The following is a 22,418-nucleotide window of genomic DNA, read 5'->3' on the forward strand; positions in this document are numbered from 1 at the left end:
AGAAAGTAGAGCTGTGGTTGCTTAAGAACATAGGAAGTGAGTGAGATGGGCACAGTTAATTGGAAGTCGGTTCTGTGCATTAATTTCATCTACCAACATCTACCCGATTCCATTAATGTCTCCTTCTTCATCTTCGCCTTCTTCATCCACAGCCACCATTCCTATCTACTACTTGCATTGGCATTCATCATCATCCCCCATAAGAATATCGTCTCCACTTTCCTCCAATCAAACCCTGGTTTCTTCTGCATGAAACAGCATCTCTCTCTCTTCCTTCCTGCTGCATATACATATCCAGTCAAAATCCTCTCCTCACACGTAATTCATTTCTCTTCACGCTTTTCTCGCTCTCCTTTACCCTTTAAATGCCTTCAGACCAATCCTTCGGTTTTTCATAATTAACGACCTTCATCACTATCGATCGTTTCAAAAGACTGGGATATATACTTTTACGGGTGGTAAAGCTCTGAACTTGGGAGCTAGAAGTTGTGTTACGATGGAGATCGAGGCGAGCAGGGCGGTTGGGAATAATGGAACGTCGGCGATTCCGGCGCTGAGTCCACTCAGCGAGACGCTGTGGAGGGAGACGAAGGCCAACGTCGACTTCGTCGGAGATGTGTCGGCTAGGCTCACCTGGAAGGATCTCACCGTTATGGTCACTCTTGGTAACGGAGAGACCCAGAACGTGCTGGAAGGACTCACCGGCTACGCCGAGCCCGGAACCTTCACCGCCCTCATGGGCCCCTCCGGCTCCGGCAAGTCCACTCTCCTCGACGCCCTCTCTAGCCGTCTCGCTGCTAATGCCTTCCTCTCCGGAACCATCCTCCTCAACGGTCGCAAAGCCAAGCTCTCTTTCGGCACTGCAGTGAGTTTCACTCACTCATCAACACCTACATTATATATATATATATATATATATATATATATATTATCTGTGTGTTCTTGTTGCTATTGTGTTACTGTTCATCTTCTCATTTATGTGTTGCTTTATTACTAGGGAAAAATGTTAGAATCTAAAATGGATTGGCAGAATAAGAAAAACAAGAAGATTGAATGAGATCCACCATTTGAGGAACGGTTTGATTACCTATTTGAGATTTAGATTAGATGAGTCTTAACGGTAGGTATAGGATGGTGACAAACATGACATTTAACGAACAACAACGAAAACAATGAAGAAATCTGGTATGGGTGTTGTGTTTTGTCTCGTCCCCTGTTTTGGCGTTGTTTTCCGTTTGGAGTAAAAGTTGTTCGATTAAATGAATCGCAGGCATATGTGACACAAGACGACAACCTCATTGGAACTTTGACTGTACGAGAAACCATATCATACTCGGCTCGTCTGAGGCTGCCGGATAAGATGCCGTGGTCGGACAAGCGAGCTCTGGTGGAGAGCACAATAATAGCCATGGGGCTTCAGGATTGTGCCGACACGGTGATCGGGAACTGGCATCTCCGGGGGATCAGTGGGGGAGAGAAAAGAAGAGTTAGCATCGCTTTGGAGATCTTGATGAGGCCCAGGCTGCTCTTTCTTGATGAACCTACCAGTGGACTCGACAGGTTCGTTCATCATTTTTTGCTTTTGTCTTCTTCTTCCCTAGATTTCTCATGATTGGAATATTTGGAGCAAGTTCATAATTTATATGCTCAATTATGCATAAATATGTTAATTTGTAACTTTCTTTCTTGTGGATTCTGATTCTGAGCCAACCGTCTAAACTGTTGTTTGCAGTTTTGCGATTTGTCTTTTCTGAACCTCAAGATTTGTTGTTTTATTCTCGACTTTTGGACTTTCTCTGTTTTTTACTCTCTGACTCTGACTCGTTTGCTGTGTTTTCCAGATTGGATTAGTAAATTCTTCCTAATAATTTACTACATTTTGTGTTTGGATCATTCAGAAAAGAAAATTGATGGAATTTTGTCCTTTCATTTAATTTGCTTGAAATGGCATTGAGAGTGAACTTTTGATTTTTTTTTTTTAGATGTAAGGGTAAAATTTACTATAAGTGCATATATTTTAAGTTTTACCATACTTGATAGGATTTTGACTTTCAATAATGCATTCGGTGACTGTTGACTGTAAAGATCTCTTAATCCTCTTATTAGTTCTTTGACTTGGCTTTAAGAAAACAATTATAACATTAGGATTCTAAACACAACGTTTACCTCAGTTCAACTGGCATTTTCATGAATACACTTGTCTATTTGTTAATATGTACCGCTTATGTCTCTGTTTTTTTTTTTTTTTGGTTGTTTTTGCATAACTATAACCTCGGTGGTGCATGATGGCCTCCCAAGAATAAAAAATGCTAAAAATATGATACAAGTACTCTTAAACACAGGAATTCTTGGTTTTTATTATTGTATCCTGGTGCTTTTTCACTGTTTAATTTTTTTTTGGTTTTGTTTTGGGTATTAGTGCTTCAGCTTTCTTTGTGACTCAAACACTACGAGCCCTCGCAAGGGATGGTCGAACTGTGATAGCTTCAATTCACCAACCTAGCAGTGAAGTCTTTGAACTATTTGACCAATTGTACCTTCTTTCTGGCGGCAAAACTGTTTACTTTGGCCAAGCTTCTGAAGCTTACGAGGTATATATTATCATATTTAAGTATTTCCCCTTATTCCTCTGCATTGATTTCCACAAAATATTGCTTTTTCATATGAACTGAACTTGATTTACCTTATATGTAGTTCTTTGCACAAGCTGGCTTTCCATGCCCTGCTTTGAGGAACCCTTCTGATCATTTCCTTAGATGCATCAACTCTGACTTTGACAAAGTCAAGGCCACTCTCAAGGGGTCCATGAAACTCAGGGTAAGTACTAATTAATCTCACTATATCTTCGTTAATTCTTCCACAGATTTTCTTATATTAGTATATGACTTGGTTAACGTATGCATTATTGGATCTGGGTTTGTCTCAGTTTGAAGGAAGTGATGATCCTCTGGACAAGATAACTACGGCTGAAGCTATCCGGACTCTCATAGATTATTATCGGACTTCTCAGTACTCTTATGCTGCAATACAGAAAGTGGATGAGATATCCAAAGTGGTGAGTTCAAAGAAAGTCATTACTTGTTTCTTGACTTATCATTTATGAATCAGTTTGTGACGCATTGTGTCTCATCATCCTCTCGTATGATTCTGCAGAAAGGAACGGTGCTGGATTCTGGAGGAAGTCAGGCCAGTTTCTTCATGCAGGCTTTTACACTAACCAAGAGATCCTTCATCAACATGTCAAGGGATTTTGGATACTACTGGCTTCGTCTTGTCATCTACATTGTTGTCACTATCTGCATTGGAACCATCTATCTGAACGTTGGAACTGGCTACAACTCCATTCTGGTACTTCTTAGACTTGACTTTTTAAGTCCCTGTGATTTTTGTAAACATAACTTGAGTGAGTTTTGTTTGTGGCTGTGCGATTCAGGCAAGAGGTTCATGTGCATCGTTTGTGTTTGGGTTTGTGACTTTCATGTCAATTGGTGGGTTTCCTTCGTTTGTTGAAGACATGAAGGTTTTTCAAAGGGAGAGGCTGAATGGGCATTATGGAGTGGTATCGTTTGTGATAAGCAACACATTATCTGCAATGCCGTTTCTGATACTGATAACGTTTCTGTCTGGCACCATTTGTTACTTCATGGTTCGTCTCCATCCTGGCTTCTGGCACTATCTCTTCTTCGTCTTGTGCCTCTATGCCAGTGTTACTGTGGTTGAGAGCTTGATGATGGCCATTGCCAGTATTGTCCCCAACTTCCTTATGGGCATCATCATTGGCGCTGGTATTCAGGTATGCCCTATGATTTAAAAAAAAAAAACCCGAGTTTAATAAATTGTCATGTGATGGGTTATACTTGAACGGGATGGGAACCTTACCCCAAAAACTAACTGTTGAGACGGTGTGAGAACCAACTCACTTTAGTATTCCATTAAGCATTTCGTACTACCAAGTCTCTGTTATCATGTCATGTTAAAGACACAGCACGAGTAATCTTAATTTTGGCACCTTTTTTCAATATTGCAGGGCATATTCATGTTGGTGTCTGGCTACTTCAGGCTCCCACACGACATACCAAAGCCATTCTGGCGCTACCCAATGTCTTATATCAGTTTCCACTTCTGGGCATTGCAGGTAATTAAGAGAGAGAATCACTATCACTACTAAATCCATTCATGCACGCTTTGATGATAGATTAAGTTAATAATGAGAGAATTAAACGATGAGATCACTTTATATATGTTATTTCAGGGTCAATACCAAAATGATCTGAAAGGATTGATCTTCGACAACCAGACGCCGGATCTTCCCAAGATTCCGGGAGAGTACATCCTGGAGAATGTGTTCCAGATTGACGTAAACAGATCAAAGTGGATTGATCTGCTAGTGATATTCAGCATGATCATCATATACCGCATCATCTTCTTCATCATGATCAAGATCAACGAGGATGTGACTCCGTGGGTGAGGGGTTACATAGCCAGGAGAAGAATGCAGCAGAAGAGCGTAACCCAGAACACCACCATCGCTCCTGATGTTCTCACCCAATCTCCCTCTCTACGAACCTATATCACAAGCCAATCCAGTGGTGCTTCTAGGAAAAGATAGATAAGCACGTACGTAACCCAACAACACTTGCTGAAGAATGAATGGAACCATTATATATGGTGATCAGGGTTTTAAAAGTAGGGCTAAGCTTATTTTGATTTAACATTCTTAATATATTGTTATATATATTTTTACACTACTTGATGGTGAGTTATCTGTGTATCTACTTGTGATGAGCTGAAATCATATATTGAAATTAATGCCAGTGTTTTTAACATAAAATGGTACTTCAAGTCTTCCCGTTTATTTTTTTTTAATGAATGAACGATTGAATACTATAAAATGTTGCAAAACCTCTTTAACGTGTGCAATTTCTGAGAAGAAAATTGTGAATTTAGAAAATAAAATGAATTAAAAAATGTATAATATAAAGTACTCCATCGGCTCTTATTAATAGGCTTAGGTTTAGGAAATGGTGTAATTTATTTTTCTGGTTCTAAATATAAAACTTACTTGATTTTATGGTATAATTATATTACAAAATAAGTTTTATATTTAGAACCGGTAAAATATTTTATAAGCTTAAATTTATATTTATCTTAACATTTAATGTATTTTTTTAATTTTATTCTTAATTATTTATTCTTTCTTATTTGCTCTACTCTTTCTTATACATTTTTTCATACATTTTTTTAATTTTTTATTTATTATTAGGACATATTTGAAAACAAAAGTATACTTCTAACCTATTTATTATTTTTAATTAATTTTAGAATTTTTTGATATACCAACAATAATTGAACAATATCAAACATTTTAATAATGTATTATTATATTCAAAATTGTTTTTTTTAATGATTTTTAAATTAGAAGATTATGGTAAGTGTGACGCTTTTAACACGTATCTGACATTGTGTTACATACAAAGGGAAGGAGGGGGGAAGGGGGGGGGGAAGGGGGGGGGGGAAATCCAATTGGCTGATTCGTTCAAAACTCTTGATCCGATCAGTTAAAAAATTGATTCATTTATTCATTGGCTTGACCTGCCAATTCATATGGGCCTCTTTTAACCCAACAACAGCAACCCAGATTGGGCTTTGATTCTACAATAGTTAGTGTCTTAGTGTTAGTCTATAAACCGGGTTGGGTTTTGCTGTGTGTTACATTACGGAGGTATTTTGATAAAAACTAAATTATAATTTTAAAAATAATTTTATAATATATGTGAGAAGAATTTTGTCTCAATTTACATTAAAATTTTTTTCTGAGCATTCCAAACACTAGTAGGAAAATTCATTTTGATGACTTTAGGTAGCCAGGCTCAATTTTAAATTTGACCAGGCTAGAAATTGGGCCGAATTGGGTCCTCTGACTAATATTATGTTTAGTCTCTAAAATTTAAAATTAGTAATTTTGATTTTTAAAATTTAATGTCGTTTTGATTTTAGTTTTTAAATTTGATTTCATATTGGTTTGTTTAAAGAGTTTTAGAACTGGGTTTCAAATTTCAAGTATGAAAACAAAAAATGAGATCAAATTTCAGGAAATAAAATAGTATTAACCCTTTTTAAAAATAAAATATATTAAAACTTAAATCTGATATCAATATTCTGACCACTAAAATCACTTTGGACATAAAAATAAGAAATTTTAAATTAATGAAAATTATGTCTTAAAAAAGTGTATTTGTAAAAATTTTAACCGCATATATTCAATTCAATACATATAAAATAAAACCATTTACAAAACAAAAAGTAAAGAGAGGAAGATTTGGAAAAAAAATTAATTTCAATCCACAGTAGGTATAGATTAAAATCAAGTGTTGCCGACGCTGTTCATATTTGTTAGGTAAGATTTGAGTCCTGTGTGTTGGTAGAAGTCGAGGTTATTCAAAATAAAGCTTCTTTTTCAATAAAAAGCTAATTTCTTTTTCAGTTCGTACGGGCCAGAGCGCTTACCCTACCGCCTTTGATGTGATATCCGTAATTATTAATTAAAATAAAGCTTCATCGAGAATCAGGGTTCAAAAAATCCATCAAGCAGTGAATGTGAGACAGTAATTTAAGAGTTAGCACATCAGATTAGAATTAAACCGATAATTATTAAAATAATCTAATTTAATTAAAATATATAAAAAATTCATATTTAAATATAATAAGTTAATATTTAACCTTATTTAAGATATATAATATAAATTCTTTCTTCTTTTGACATTTTTCTCATTTTCTTCACGTGACCCATCCTTATTCCCTTATTCTTTTTAACTTTTTTTTTTTACTTTATGGCTCGAGTCTTTAACACTCTAAAAGCTATACAGTGCTAGACTTTCTTCCTCGAGCATCAATTTGTGTCTTCATTTTTCTTTATTGTGCGGGTAACCATTTCTCTCGCAACTTCCATGAGTTCTCGTTTAAGATCTGATCGGCTATTACCAGAGGAGAATGGTGATGACAGAAAAACTATCACAGCATGTGAATGACGGTGACCGTCACTTTTCTTCCTTCTTGCTTTCTTCCTCCTCTCCCCCTCTCCCCCTCTTCTCCTTCCTCATAAGCAACCCAGTGTACTGGCGGGTTATCCTAGTTTTCTCTAACTTACTCTTGTTCAAGATGGGTTGTAACGAGTTGATTTTTTTTGGTTTAGGAGGTGAATCAGACCACACAAGTGACCAATTCACTGATCTCCGATCTGAACTAACCGGTCTAATCTGATTTTTTGAAGACTAGATAATTTTAATCAAACTTTTTGATACATTCATGATATTAGTGTACGTAGGGATTTTGTTTTCTTAAAATAAATAATACACTTTTATTATGTGCTTAATTCTCTAAGGTTTTTAATTAAAGGGGAATTTGGCAATCCTTACAAGCACTTAAAAAAATATATTTTCAGTCAGATAATTTTTCTCATATGCCTAACTCATGCATAGTAAAAACTAATCCAATCACTCTAAACACTTTATAAACCTCATTGGATCTTATTTTAACCTTTACTAGTTGGTGGAAACATTCATGATTTTTTTTTCCCACTTTTATTAGATTGCTAACAACAATCATTTCATCACTTTAATTAAGCAACATGGAGCCGGTAATGTAGTTTCGTTTTATATGGAACAATGATACAAATTGAAATTGAGGACTTTTATAAACTAAACGGAAATGATCATCACTAAAATTTATTACACGCAGACATTAAAACACAAATGCAGAATGACATGTAAAACTGATGAACACTAAAACTTATCACGCACAGACATTAAAACACAGATGCAGGATGACAAACAAAAACTGTAAAGATGAACCCAGAACTGCTACTTAGATCGTGAAAACAAACCAAACATTGGATTAATAGTAGTAAAACCTCCATCTATAGCCAGATTATGCCCACTTACGTACTTGGATTCATCACTAGCCAATTAAGAACAACGCAGCTTAAGCAACTTTTTCTTGTCGCAGATATATCCCTTCCAGATTGGAATAAACACGAGAGCAACCTTCATCACGTAGTTTAAAATACTCTTTTGCAGGTTCGTTTGCAACAAAACACGGAGACGAACAGTTAACTCGTATCCCATATTTCCCAAGCTCAGCGGCTGCGTTCTTGGTGAGACCCACCAAGCCATGCTTAGAACTGGTATAAGCGTGTGTTGTAACCCCTCCTACACTTGAACAAACACTTCCCACCATTATTATGCTTCCGTTTCTTTCAGGAATCATAACTTTAGCAGCATGCTTGGTTCCCAAGAAAGGACCCGTTAGGTTCAAACTAAGAACGCCTTCAAATTCGCTCACTTCGTTATCAATAATGCTTTGCTTAGCTTCATCTATTATGACAGCATTGTTTATCAATATATCAAGCTTTTGCTGCTTAGAAATCACAGTTTTTATGGCAGTTTCAACAGCAGATTCGTTTGAAACATCGCAGTGCACATACGAAGCATATTCCAGTCCAATGTCATTGCATACTTTGCTTCTTGCCCTTGTTCGTCTCGAATGTCTATGATTATCACTTTTGCTCCATGTCTAGTGAAGAACCTTGCTATGCAAGCTCCAATTCCCCTACTACCACCTGTGATCAAAGCTACTTTCCCTTGTAATCTGCACATATATCCACGGTGTCAAGGACAACATATATATTTGAAAAGACACAATATTTGAAAGACGACCTTGTGTGTACCTTGGTGTCTCTAGAAGGACCTGTGGAAGACCAGCCATATTTGAAAGAAATCGCAGATCGTGATAGCTTCAGTGAGATTGGGAAATATTGAAAGATTAAACAGTTTATGAAACTAGCTAACATCTTGTAACTAGCTAGATGCAGTTGGTGGACAGTATTTTCAGAGGGATCTTTATTTCTGGAGTTAAAACCGACAAAGAAAAAAGAGTGGTGACATTTTTGTAATTAAACTAAAATGTTACGTCATCATTTATGTCAGTTAGAGCTAAATACCAATGTAGAGAATATCGATCATCTTAGTTAATGGCAATTCAATGTGTTTCCCGGCTCACAGCAAGCTGCATGTTGCCCCGTTTACACACACCAAGCATTAAGTTCCTTTAATTTTCTGGTAAACTTTCTTTGTTTGCACTTTCTTATAATTCAGAGTTCGTGTATGATTTCCTGCACTATGGCTCTGAGATTAAGCTTTGTCAGAGAAACAAACCCGGTATTTCCTTCCTCTCTCTCTCTCTCTCTCTCTATATATATATATATAAAGTGTGTGTGTGTGTAAATATATATATATATATATATCATTTCCTGCACTATGGCTCTTACATGAGCATAGCTATATATCTTTGCTCTTTTAGGTACTTTTCGCCGGAAATCCGAGTGTGAAGGAAGTGATACTAAATAGGCCTTACAAGCTGAATAGCCTTAATTACGAAATGGCCTGGTGAGTTCAAACGTTGGTTACTTTCCCTAATTTCTCTTTCAAGTGATTACATATGTTCCTTTTTTGTTCTTCTTTTAATTGTGCGTTGTTTTACTTAAATTCTATATAAACTATTATAAATCTCAGAATCGTAGATTTAACACTTCCATAATCTTCACTGAGATCTCTTAACTTTGACAAACGATCTGGTCTTCACTGTTGCCGAATATATATATATATATATATATTTATATATAATTCTATTGATGGTTAAATTTAATTAATAAAATGCCCCTCCTTTCCATGAACTTGAAAGTTTTTTCCATACAGAAGCTCAAGTGATGGGAAACATCTTGGAGAACAGTAGTCAGTGCTTGGGATCAAAAACATTTTTTTTTTTGAGAAGTTACAAACCATCATACACACACGTAGACATTATGTATGTATTTGCATGTATATATTTATATTCACAGATATTCTGGCAAACAAACAATTGACGGATAACCAGTTATAATTGTTTTATCTTTTTCTTCTTCTTTTTTTTCCAGATTTCTCAAATGACGCAGAATTTGACATTGCATGAGAAAGACCCGTCAGTTAAACTGGTCATTTTGCAGGTAAATGAGCAGCGCAAAATACAAGTGCAACTATATATACAGTGTTTTTTCTCGTTAAATATTATTGACTTCTTAGTATATTATACTACCAATATAATATTGTCAATAAAAGTTGTGGTGGCAGGGTTGTTTTCTTTTCTCCCAATATATTGCAGGCTAATGGAAAAGCATTTTGTTCCGGTGGTGATCTAGTATCAATCGTTACTTCTTCCATTGTAGGTATAGAGTTCAAACAAATAAACAATAAATAAAATTTAAAAATTAAACAATGAACCTTAAAAGGGAAATTTTCAGCACACAGATAATAATTAGAATTTCACTTTGACATCATTGAAACTCAGACATTGGGCTGATATATGTGTATCTGCTGATTAGAATCAGGGCACTGGTCTTTTGCTATGCTTCATTACAAGAAACTTCTCACACTCAGCTACCTACTAGCGACCCACAAACAACCTGTGGTGAGCTTCCCAATCCCCAAATTATTTTCTATGCTTTAAGAATCATTGTTTAATTAAGTATGGAAATGAAATACGAATTGAATGATTGTTTAATTAATTAATAATGGAAGGTGTCCCTGATGAATGGAATGGTTATGGGAGCAGGAGCTGGTCTCTCCATGAACGGAACCTTCAGGGTTGTCACTGAAAAAGCTGTATGTTGTGTTTCGTCTTCTTTTCTTTTCCCAACATTAAAATTCACAATTGACATGAAATCACAACTGAAGTATCATTTGTTTCATAGGTGTTTGTTATGCCGGGGGCATCTATAGGATATTTTCCAGATATGGGTGCTATTTACTTTTTCTCAAGGCTTCCTGGCCATTTTGGAATTGTAGTTTATCCATCTTTTCGGCTAGTTGTTACATTGTTGATATCTTGGTCACTAATTTTTAAACATATGCATCTAACTTTGTTCCTGTTATCCTCTCTACCCACAATTTGTAGAATTAACATTGACTTGGATGCCACATGTTTACTTGAATCTCTGTATAAAATAGGATAAAAACGTTTGCTTTTGAAGCTAAATGAAACTTTTATGACACTAGGACGAAAGGCTTAACTTTTAACAACTTATTTTACATCAGTTGGTACTGATTTTGATTCTGCAATATATATAGGCGAGTACTTGGGATTAACTGGGAGGCATTTGAATGGAGCAGAAATGGTTGAACGTGGCCTTGCTACTCATTTGTCCCTTCCAAGGTATATATATACCTCTTACATTCTACACAACATAATTTAGGATTTTCTCCATGCCAATAATACCCTCCAGATGGAAACAAGTGAAGACAATTGTTTGATGGGTTCCATCACAAGTGGGCCCACCAAACATCCATCTCCATATATGTTTATCTCCTTCCAGATTAGGGAAATTAAATGAGACGCCTAAAAGGTCTTGAACCTTAAGAGAGAAACTTAATGTGTGCGTTCATATATGTATTAAGAAAATTTACTCACTTTGCTTGTACGTGCAATAGAAACTAAACTTGCTGGAAGGTGCCCTGCGATCTATAACAACATCAGATAAATCAACAATTGCTGCAGCAATTGATAAATTTAGAGAATTAGCGGTTTTGAAAGAAGGGGGCCCTCTTACTAGGTAATAAATTTCTTGGTTATTATGTTCTCTGATTATTATATGCATGCATACGTTTTCTCTTAGCTTTAATATGCTATGCCTTCCACTTGTTTATCTCATATCGATCAGCAAACTAAACAGATTGGACACTGTTAGAGAGAGGATAATTGAGTCATTAGTTAAGTGAGATAGGCCTATAAATAGGGTCTTAGTGCATGGATTAAGGGTGTGAGATAATGTAGTCTTCATCATAGAAGGGAGAGGTTAACTTGGGTCTCCCACCTCAAGAATCCTCATAGGTTATGGGGTTTGTTCATCACCCTTGTGTAAGGGATGATTAGTGTTAACCCAAGTGGGTTACAGTGATTGTATGAGCATATGCTCTATCATGAATAATACATTTGATTTCCATATTTCTTCTTCTTATTTCTCTCAAATCTCCAAAGTTAACATGGTATCCATAGCAGGTCATCTTTTGGGCAAAAAAAAAAATTACAAAAGCCCAAGAAAGTGATTCTTGTTTTGCCACCGCTCCTAGTCCAGCTGTTTTAACGGCCCAATGGATTCAACATTTTCAACGATGCGTTTTGAGGATTGCTTGAGGAAACCCTAGCTTTCTTGTTTCGCCGTGGTCGCAGCTTCATTTCAAGACGGTCCCTGTCACCTTGTTGTTTCCTGTTGCCACCGTCAGAGTCTGCGGAGGAGTATAGGATTTGTCACTGTGAAGGCTTGATTCAACGTCGCTATCCATTGCATGGCATGTCTGAGTCACCCTGCGTATTCGTTGCCGTCCAACATTTTTCTAGCAGTGCTCTTTGCGACCTTGCAAGTTCGGGTTTCGAATTCCAGCTTCAACTCAGAGTCATGGTCGAGAGTCGTCGGATGTCTGACGGCAATAATGTTGACACGCCATTAAAGACAAGTTTGTCACCCGCCATCAAGATTTGTCTTGAAGACCAAAGCCGTTAAGCGGCCCACGTTCATGGTTCTATCTCTATTATTATTGGACTTCTTTCTCTAGAATCTCCACCTACTTCTCTTTCTTGGGGGCCTTGGAGGAAGCTATGTGCCCTCTGAGGTAATCTTGGTCTTTTTCCTCCGTCGTTCTAGCGGGTTATTTTGTGTGGAGGACCGTGCATTGGTCGCCGATGCCAGACACTCACATTGCTTCCAATGAATCTTCTGTTAAAGACAAATCTCCCTCGAAGAATGATTTCACTTTGAAAGAGGCAATCCAAAACAGATTCTGGGTATTCGTCGCCATGGCTAGTGGGAGGCATCTCTGAGAAATCTCAGGGGCTGTCAATGAAGACGATGGGGTGTGAGAGTTCATTTGTGACACCCAAATGGGTCTTCTCTTTACTCTGTCGCTTGGAGAAATCAATCACAACCGAATCATCATGCCTTTAGCATTCAATTTCCTCAAGAACAAATGCTTTCTTGTTTATTCACTCATGATGGTTGGAGGCTGGTCGCAAGGGACTCCCATCAATATGTATTATTACAACCTTTAGTTTGCATAAATGGGAGTGACAAGAAAACTAGTTTGACAGAAGACAAGTGCATGGCTGATTGCGATTCAAAAGAAAAGAACTGATGAGTATTGTGAAGAGACAAAAATATGAATTATTGTCAAGATTTCAACTTTTATCTTGTAGGGGCTTTGCTTTCTGTATTGCTGCTTGATAAAAGCTTTATATTGGTTGGGTATCCTTTTACTTGTTGAAATCGTGTATTCACAAAGCTACAAAACATGTTTGGATTGGTGCATCTGTTTGGGCATGGGACGATGGACTTCGGCAAGAGTTCAATGACTTTGGCAGCATGAGCACAATGGACGAAGCATTGGTTTTATGATTGAGCCTCCTTATTTCTTTGTAGACGTTTGTTGCTTGATTGGTGATTATTTGTTTTTGAAATTTTGATCTGAAAGGAGCATGAGTCAATGCACAGGGGGCACATCAACAAGTGACTGACTGACTATACCTGAAAACAATTTCCTCTACCTGCAAATTCAAGCACGTCTGAAGAGAATCAACAAATTGGATGTTGGGAAGAGTACTCTGACATCATGTTGTTTTGCTATTGAAATTGCAAGTTCACTTCATGTATAGGTGTGTTAGGAGAGTGTCTCCACACCAAAAGAGGGAGGGTAACATGGTCCTCACCTCAAGTATTACTCTCAAAGTTTGAGGGTTTGTTATCATGTTGTTTAATAAATTGTTGAAAGGTTTTATTCTCTTCACCTCCTTGGTTTGTGTTTGTCAAGTTGATCACTTCAGTTAATTAAGGGGTGCTCAACTTGAGGGGGCATGTTAGAGAGAGGATAATTGAGTCATTAGTTAAGTGAGATAGGCCTATAAATAGGGTCTTAGTACATGGATTAAGGGTGTGAGATAATGTAGTCTTCATCATAGAAGGGGGGGTTAACTTGGGTCTCCCACCTCAAGAATCCTCATAGGTTATGGGGTTTGTTCATCACCCTTATGTAAGGGATGATTAGTGTTAACCCAAGTGGGTTACAGTGATTGTATGAACATATGCTCTATCATGAATAATACATTTGATTTCCATATTTCTTCTTCTTATTTCTCTCAAATCTCCAAAGTTAACAGACACAATTAACAAATGCTTCTCAAAAGGAACTGTTGAGGAAATTATTCTGTCCTTGGTATGTCTCATGCGGCTTTATTATTTGATGATTAATTTTTCTCCAAATCTGAATTACTTAGTTAAGAATATCTTTTTTGGGTGACATGACATCAAAATTGGATCGTAGGAAAAAGAAATAGAAACTGACGGATTAGAGAAGTGGATCACCGATGCATTAAGTTACAGTGCATCTTGTCCTACAAGCCTCAAGATATGGCTTAGATCTGCAAGTACGCGAAGTAATAAGTATAATTAGTATATTAATTGCAAGTTGAAAGCAACTAGGGAACTCAAATTATTGTGATTTCAGATAATGAAATGAATTGATTTGAACGTGATTAGGCGAGAGGAGTACAAAGCATTGAACAATGCCTTAATCGAGACCACAACATTTGCTGCCATTTCTCGCGAAGAACTGTCAGCAACGATTTCTACGAGGTCAACACTATAACAAACACGATGATCGATTATAAGTATATATTTTCGATAAATTTATAGGCTTTATGGCAATAAGTTCAGTATTTATAAGTATATATTATTTATTTATTTGCTTGCTTACTTGTACTATAATAATTTTTTGTCTGTAACGCGCTCTCTTCACAGGGCACAAGAGCAAAGATATTTGATAAAGACAACAAGCCCAAGGTAAACTATAGCCTCTCCTATTCATTTCCCTCCGGTTTTCGGAATTTGAGTGATTCTCTCAAAAAAAATATTTTTCATAACCAATATACGTTATATAAACTAATTTGTTTAATTATTCATGTCTGTTTTATTAGTGGGATCCTCCAAAGCTTGGGCAAGTTAGCGAGGAGAGCGTCAATCAATACTTCAGGAAGGTTGCAGATGAGAATTGGGAGTGTGATCTACAACTGCTACACAGATCAAACATGCCCAGCAAGCTCTAGATAATGGAAAGGGCCGGGCTTTTATCTGAAAAAAGAATATATTATTATATATTGTTGAGCGTTATTGAATTGTAATGAACTGGAAATGGTATTTATTATATTATTACAATTTACATATTTATTTTTGAGAATATATAGATGACAAGGTGCTTAGCAAATAATATGCACACAGGTTGTCTTGTTTGTCTTGACTTCTCTTTCCTCTAGGTGAACACAAGGTATAGATGACATGGCCGATGAAAATCTTCCTCTCTCAAATATATATATATATATATATATGTAATATAGAGACACGGACACTCAATAAAAACAAAAATGTAGCTCTAAAGATGAAATTTGGCAAGCATGTACTTAGATCGATGCTTAATTGCCGGTTCAAATTATGTCGTCAACTTTCCTCGTCACATGGAGCGTTGGGGGCAAATTTGATTGTTTAGGAATATTCACATTGTTCGTCGTATGTGCTTTGAATTTGTTTTAAGTAAGGAATCATTTGTTAGAAATATATGGTAGACTGTACCATCATGGCTCACAAAGCCCTATTGTGTTTTAAAATCAGTATGGCACATGTCCTTGCTTCTCTTAACGAGAATAAAAAGATAGTGAAACAGGCAGTTTCATGTGATTATGACACGAATAGTGAAAGTCTAAAGGTGTTTTAAAAATTAAAGTCATGCACGCTGAGCTTTGTGGATCACCTTGGATATTACTTTCCTTTCGATTATTTAATATCAAATTGAAAACAAATTATAAATTAAATAGCGAACCACCAAAGCCAAAGTATAATGAAAACAGATGGCAAATAATTGTGATAGAAGAATATCAAAAAGCAAGCAGGAAGCATATGCATATATAGTTTATAAGGGAAGGTTCACATTCACGTACGTAAAGAGTAGAGGCAAAGCCATTAATGATGAGAATGAATCTGCTGCAATCTGAGAGAAGCAAGGAGGATAGTAGAAGCTGGTGGCATCAGTAGAGTGACACTGAGGAGGATCACTGAAAGCGCAGACGCAGACCTTACAAGAAAATCAGAGTTGCAAGTTTCTGCCAAGTCTCTGCATTGGCATTGAGGAGGGTTCGACTTTGTGCAGCAGGCCGTGGTGGTGGACTTGATCAAGTAGTTGGGTTCACAATTATTGTCCCTAAACATCTCCGCCAGGAAGGTAATTGGATGGAAGCTAGCCTCCGCAGTTGCAGAGAAGGCGACCAGGAACAGAACCAGACCCGCCTTCATATATCCTCATCGCCTTCTTCTTCTGAGTTTTGATATGTGTGAAGAGACGAGCAGACAGGGAGGCTTATTCATAAGTCAGCTTGGGGAAATATTGTGAAAATGCAGAGCCTTCGCTTCTGTGTTTAGATGCCTTGGGCAGGAAAAGATTTTTCAAAGGAGTGGTGTTGTACGAGTTTCTTTTATAATTATTATGAACATACTCGTCTGGTAGTATTTATAAGTGACTTTCAACATATTTTACACATACCAAAAAAAACCTTTCAGGAGCTAGTTTACACACTGCTGAGCGTGGGTGGAAACCTCCAAATCGTGGGTGGACCAAGCTGAATGTCGATGGAGCGTAGTCTACTATTTACTGTACAGCTGCATGTGGAGGCCTCCTTCGAGACGCTGATGGCCAATTCCTTCGGGGTTTTATTCATAAACTCGATGATGGGGATGCCCTTCATGCTGAACTATGGGCGTGTTTACATGGAGTCAAACTCGGGTGGGATGCTGGCTCTCGTCGAATTATTTTAGAATCTGATTCCAGTACTGCTTTGGACCTTCTTGCTATGGAACCAGATGAACATCATGCTGACTTTGGTGTTCTCAAAGAAACACGGCGAATGCTTTGCTGGAAATGGGAAGTGACAATGCAATTTGTTAGCAGGGATAACAACAGAGCTGCTGATTTATTGGCGAAGGAGGGACTGAAGGCTCTATCTGGGTTCTATTTTCTTGCTTCAGCTCCTGATGCTTTACTACCAATTTTAGACTTTGATCGTTCTACGTTGCATGGCCGTAGTAGGCTAATGTAAGGATTCTCTTTTGATATACAGGGAAAAAAAAACCTTAAACTTCATTAACTCTCGTTTAAAATTCAATAATTTTTTAATTTTATTCATATTTAATATACATTATGTCTCATATAAACAAAGTTAACACAATAATAAATGAAGGGTAAAATTGGACATCCACACAATTTTTTTTTCAGTGCCCTATAAATAGGATAAAAAATAATCTTTTTTCTCTGCCTTATAAATAGGACAAGAGGAGTAAGTATATTATATATAGTTTTTAATATAATAATATTTTATTTATGTTCGTACTAAATATTTTGTGAAATATTTATGTTTATTAGAATTTCGTTTGCACAAGTAGAAGAATAACTATGTTACTAATGAACTGTAAACAAATAAAAAGATAAACAATTAAATTAAAATATAATGAATTTAAATTACCAAATATAGTAATGAATCTCTCTCTCCCACACACACAAACGCACACAGCACTCTTCATTTGGCCCTACGTATATGGCACCACAAGTTCTGTGTTTACTTTGTGTGTTTTGATTATCGTGGGATCCTGCAAAGCTTGGTTACGGAAGAAATGGTAAATCAATGCTTCGGAGAGTTTGAGGATGAGAATTGGGAGTGTCTGCAACTCCCTCGTAGATCAAACATAACCACGAAGCTGTAGATTGAAGCTCATTAGGATACTTGTGGCACATCCAAATCGAAAGCCTTTTGTCTGAAGGAAAAGATATTTTTATTGGTGACTTATTTTAATGTAATAAAATAAATTAAACCATGTTATTGTAATTTGGGGCGTATATGGTTCTTAAAGTCATCGAGTGCATGTCGTTGTCCCCCGAAAATAAAGCACTATCAGATTTTCATGTCGTTTTGCATGACTGCCTCATACAGCAGTCACAAAACCTCCAAAAGTTAAATTTAATTTAGATCGCTTGCATTGGTAACGATCAGTTTATATGCAGCAAGTTCAATTCTAAATAAACTCTCACGTGGCCTTCAAATAAACGAGCCATGGGTAGTGTTGGATGACAACTAAAGAAGGGAGAAGCAATTGCGAATGAATAAAGCCAGTATTGGGACCAATAATGTTTCGTTTTCTCTGTGTGTATATATATATACATATATATAGCGAGTAAGGGAAATTAAAATTGAGGATTTTCATATGTTAAAACTAAACGAAATTGATCATCACTGAAATTTATTACACACAGACATTAAAACACCAATGCACAATGACATAAAACTGAAAAGATGAACCCAATAAAACAGCTACTTCAACCGTGAAAACAAACCAAATATTGGATTAATAGCAGTGAAACCTCCATCTATGGCCAGATTGTGCCCACTTACGTACTTGGATTCATCACTAGCCAAGAACAAGGCAGCTTGAGCAACATCTTCTTCTCGCAGATATATCCCTTCAAGATTGGAGTAAACACGAGAACACCCCTCATCATCAAGTTTGAAAAACTCCCTTGCCAGCTCGTTCGCAACAAAATATGTAGACAAACCGTTCACTCGGATCCCATATTGGCCAAGTTCAGCAGCCACATTCTTGGTGAGACCCACCAAGCCATGCTTAGAACTGGTATAAGCATGAGTTGCGACCCCCCCTACACTTGAACAAACACTTCCCACATTTATAATGCTTCCTTTTCTTTGAGGAACCATAGCTTTAGCAGCATGCTTGGTGCCCAAGAAAGGACCCGTTAGGTTCACACTAAGAACCCTTTCAAATTCGCTCAACTCATTGTCAATAATGCTTGGTTTAGATTCATCTATTATGACAGCATTGTTTATCATTATATCAAGCTTTTGATGCTTAGAAATCACAGTTTTATGGCAGTTTCAACATCGATTCTTTTGTTACATCGCAGTGCGCGTACCAAGCATATTTGGATCCAATATCGTTACATAATGCTTGTCCTTGTTCGTCTCGAATGTCTGCCACTATGACCTTTGCCCCATGTCCAGTGAAGAGCCTTGCCATGCATGCTCCTATTCCTCTAGCCCCACCGGTGATCATTGCTACTTTCCCTTTTAATCTGCAGAGATATCGACCGTGTCAAGAGTAATCTTAGATTATATTAATCTTTTAACAAGCTCATAAAATGACAAGCAGTTAGAATCTTAATTAGTCCATTTGATATTATAAATTGGCAGGTTTGAAAAAATTCATAGGAATCATATGGGAACATGTTATTTCACTAATATTCAGTTGTCAATTTACAAAGAAGAACTAATCAAATTCATGAATTTTCAAACCTCCCAATTTGCAATAGACCCTTACAGATTAACAAGTTGAGCTTTTATATTGTTAAGTCCACTTCATAAGCCTTTTGGTGAGCTAATGGCTCACGGGTTCAAATTTCCCCTGGTCACCTTGAAATATTCTTATTATTTCAATAAGATTCTTTATTTGTAGAGAAGATCAAATCTGTTCCTGCGGAATAATGTCAGAAATACAAAATTCTTCTTGATAACCGTTCATTTGAATCTTGAGGTATAATTATATTCTCTCAAAAGGTTATTCATATCATGATTTAAATTTTAAAAAAAATGTTGAAATACGTTAATAAATAACAAAAGAGGGAAAATATCTTGATAAAAAGATTCAAACATGAAATTCACATGTGTACGTGTGTGTGTGTGTGTGTGTACCTTGTTGCCTCTAGAGCGAGCTGTGGAAGACTTGCCATATCTAGAAGAAATTACAGGTGCAGTAGTATTGATAGCTTCAAATTACTGAAAGATGAAACTATATATGAAAACCTCCCTAACTTTAACAGATATATATACACAAACATCTTAAGATGAAATTTGGCATTAGCTTCAAGGAATCTTCCTCATCTATTCTCGTCACATGGTCGGTCAGAGATAAATAGTTTTGATTAATCTTCACTGGTTCTTTGAATTTGTCAGAAGTTTTCGGGAATAATGACATGGACAGTCGCTTCTTCATTGGATTTTAAAATCATCATATAGTACATGTGTTATATATATGGCACTGTGACTTTAATTTTGCATTTATTTTACTTCTTAGGCTTTATATTAATAAACTAAATTCAAATATAAGTAATTAGGTGGACATAAGATCTAACATATGAATAAGGGGACTAGAAGCTTAGTTAGGCAAACTCTTCGATGTGGTTGTTGACTTGTTGTTTGGTGAGGACAGTCGACTTTGTTATTTGCGACCATTTCGAGTAATTTGTCCTTATCAATATGTGTGAGTGTTCCTCGTACCCCGCATAATATTAAAAGAAATATGCCAATTATATCGTATTTCTTATAATAACAGCACACATGAAATGTTGTTATATAAAAATTGCAACCTGGTCCTTTAAAATTAAAACGAAAGGATAATAACGCAAACATTAACGGTGGCATCAGAAGGTGATTAGTCAGAAAACATGGGCGGCAATTCGATCTTCCTAAATTACTTCTCCCTTTTTTTCAAACTCATTAATACACATGATGAATGAATTTTAAATTGATGTTCAAGTAGTTGAAATTTTGAACAATTCGTAGATTTTAAAATAAAATTTATTATATGTCGTTTATTAATAAAAAAAATTTGTACGCACGTCATGTATATTGATTATTTAATTTATCCTATATTAATTTGATAATATAATTTGTAACCTTATGTTAGAAGTAAAATCTTACGATGTAACATTACAAGTCCACGTCATGTGAAATGCTGTAAAAAAATTGCAACTCAGTGCTTTAATTAAAACTTACGAAACGATAATGACGCAACCATGGTGACATCGGAAGTTGATTGAGTCAGAACGCATAGGCGCCGATTTGATATTCATTGAATTATTTCTTCCTTTTTTTTTCCCAACTCATTCAGACACATGATGAATGAATTTTGAATAGATGTTCAAGTAGTGGCAATTTTAGATTCTTCGTAAATTTTAAAAAGTAAATTTATTTTATGTTTTTTATTAATAAAAAATTTATACGCACGTCATGTATATTGATTATTTAATTTATCCTCTATTATATTTTAATTTAATAGTATAATATGTAACCTCATGTATAATTATTATTTCACTAGTGGAAGTAAAATCTTATGATATTATTTACACGTCTACGTCACATGAAATGAGGTAAAAAATTGCAACTCGGTGCTTTAATTAAAACTTAATCAAAAGGATAATGACGCAACCTTGGTGACATCAGAAGTTGATTGAATCAGAGCACATGGGCGCCAATTTGGTATTCATTGAATTATTTCTTCCTTTTCTAAATTCATTCACGCGTGAGATTAATTTTTTTTTTTAAAAAGGCCCCGCTATTAATTTTAAGATCATTTACAAGTGTAAGACCAATGGCATTACATTCTTGGCACATATTGACACAGCTTTACTTTGTTAAATTTCTACTTTTACCAGGAAAGATTAGAAGTAATTAATATCGTAAAATTAGCTTGGACAAATCATATAAATAGATGTTCAAGTAGTGGCAATTTTAAATGGTTCGTGAAAATTTTTCATCCATGTCCTGACACTTAATTTGATGGTCAAATTTAACTTCCAAATTTAATTTGTCAAAATCATCACAATCAACTTATTATGTGCATAATTGCTGAGGGGAGTAAATAATATAACTTATAAGCAATAATGAAAAGTTTAGTTTAACGATAGGTTCTGGTTAAAAAAAAAAAAAACTCTTCCAATGCTTACTATTATCTCTGGTCTTATTTATAAAATCTCGTTTGTAGTAAATAGGTTTGAGGGGTGTTGGGCATTATTACAAAAAGTGCTTTTGAAAAGTATTTTTCGCAAATCGAGATAAATTCTTTCATATATTTACTTCGTATACCGTAAAAAGTACTTTTAAAATCATGGTTTTGATTATATCCAAATATCCATTAGTCTTATTTATAAGACCTCATTTGTATACTACAAACGAGATCTTATAATTAGGATTGGAGGTAATATAAAACTTATTTGACTAATTTGTATATTAAAAAAGTTAGGTAAGTTAGTTAATTATAAAAAAAATATAACATTTTTTTAAAAAGACCAGAATCATCTTTTCTAATATCCTCCATACTCTTTTACTTGATTATAATGGAGAAAGTATTCATAGGATTAATTTGAAAAAAATTTGATAAATATGAAAAATAAGTCTAACTTTTAGGACTAAATTCAACTTATAAGGATAGAATGAGTATTTAAAATGCATGGAAG

General features: G+C 35.7%; 2 protein-coding genes and 2 pseudogenes across 2 annotated transcripts; 2 read left to right on the forward strand and 2 right to left on the reverse strand.

The window, feature by feature from the left end:
* Positions 1 to 390: 390 nt before the first annotated feature.
* Positions 391 to 4,694, forward strand: LOC114725776 (ABC transporter G family member 11-like). Its single transcript, XM_028912339.1, has 9 exons — positions 391 to 865; positions 1,271 to 1,560; positions 2,420 to 2,591; positions 2,695 to 2,817; positions 2,927 to 3,055; positions 3,154 to 3,348; positions 3,434 to 3,793; positions 4,028 to 4,135; positions 4,253 to 4,694. The coding sequence occupies exons 1-9, from the start codon at positions 497 to 499 to the stop codon at positions 4,607 to 4,609; spliced, it is 2,103 nt and encodes a 700-aa protein (XP_028768172.1). The 5' UTR covers positions 391 to 496; the 3' UTR covers positions 4,610 to 4,694.
* A 3,165-nt stretch (positions 4,695 to 7,859) lies between these two features.
* Positions 7,860 to 8,679, reverse strand: LOC114725777 (momilactone A synthase-like; annotated as a pseudogene).
* A 497-nt stretch (positions 8,680 to 9,176) lies between these two features.
* LOC114725778 (probable 3-hydroxyisobutyryl-CoA hydrolase 3) lies at positions 9,177 to 12,589 on the forward strand. The gene is made up of 8 exons (XM_028912340.1): positions 9,177 to 9,215; positions 9,971 to 10,039; positions 10,195 to 10,258; positions 10,415 to 10,500; positions 10,611 to 10,694; positions 10,784 to 10,829; positions 11,160 to 11,244; positions 12,259 to 12,589. The coding sequence occupies exons 1-8, from the start codon at positions 9,177 to 9,179 to the stop codon at positions 12,587 to 12,589; spliced, it is 804 nt and encodes a 267-aa protein (XP_028768173.1).
* Positions 12,590 to 18,483: 5,894 nt separating this feature from the next.
* LOC114725779 (secoisolariciresinol dehydrogenase-like) lies at positions 18,484 to 19,913 on the reverse strand (annotated as a pseudogene).
* Between the last annotated feature and the right edge of the window lie 2,505 nt (positions 19,914 to 22,418).

Source organism: Neltuma alba, unplaced genomic scaffold (genome assembly GCF_004799145.2).
Source record: "Neltuma alba isolate B1F8T4 unplaced genomic scaffold, ASM479914v2 tig00012277_pilon, whole genome shotgun sequence".
NCBI classification, from domain to species: Eukaryota; Viridiplantae; Streptophyta; class Magnoliopsida; order Fabales; family Fabaceae; genus Neltuma; species Neltuma alba.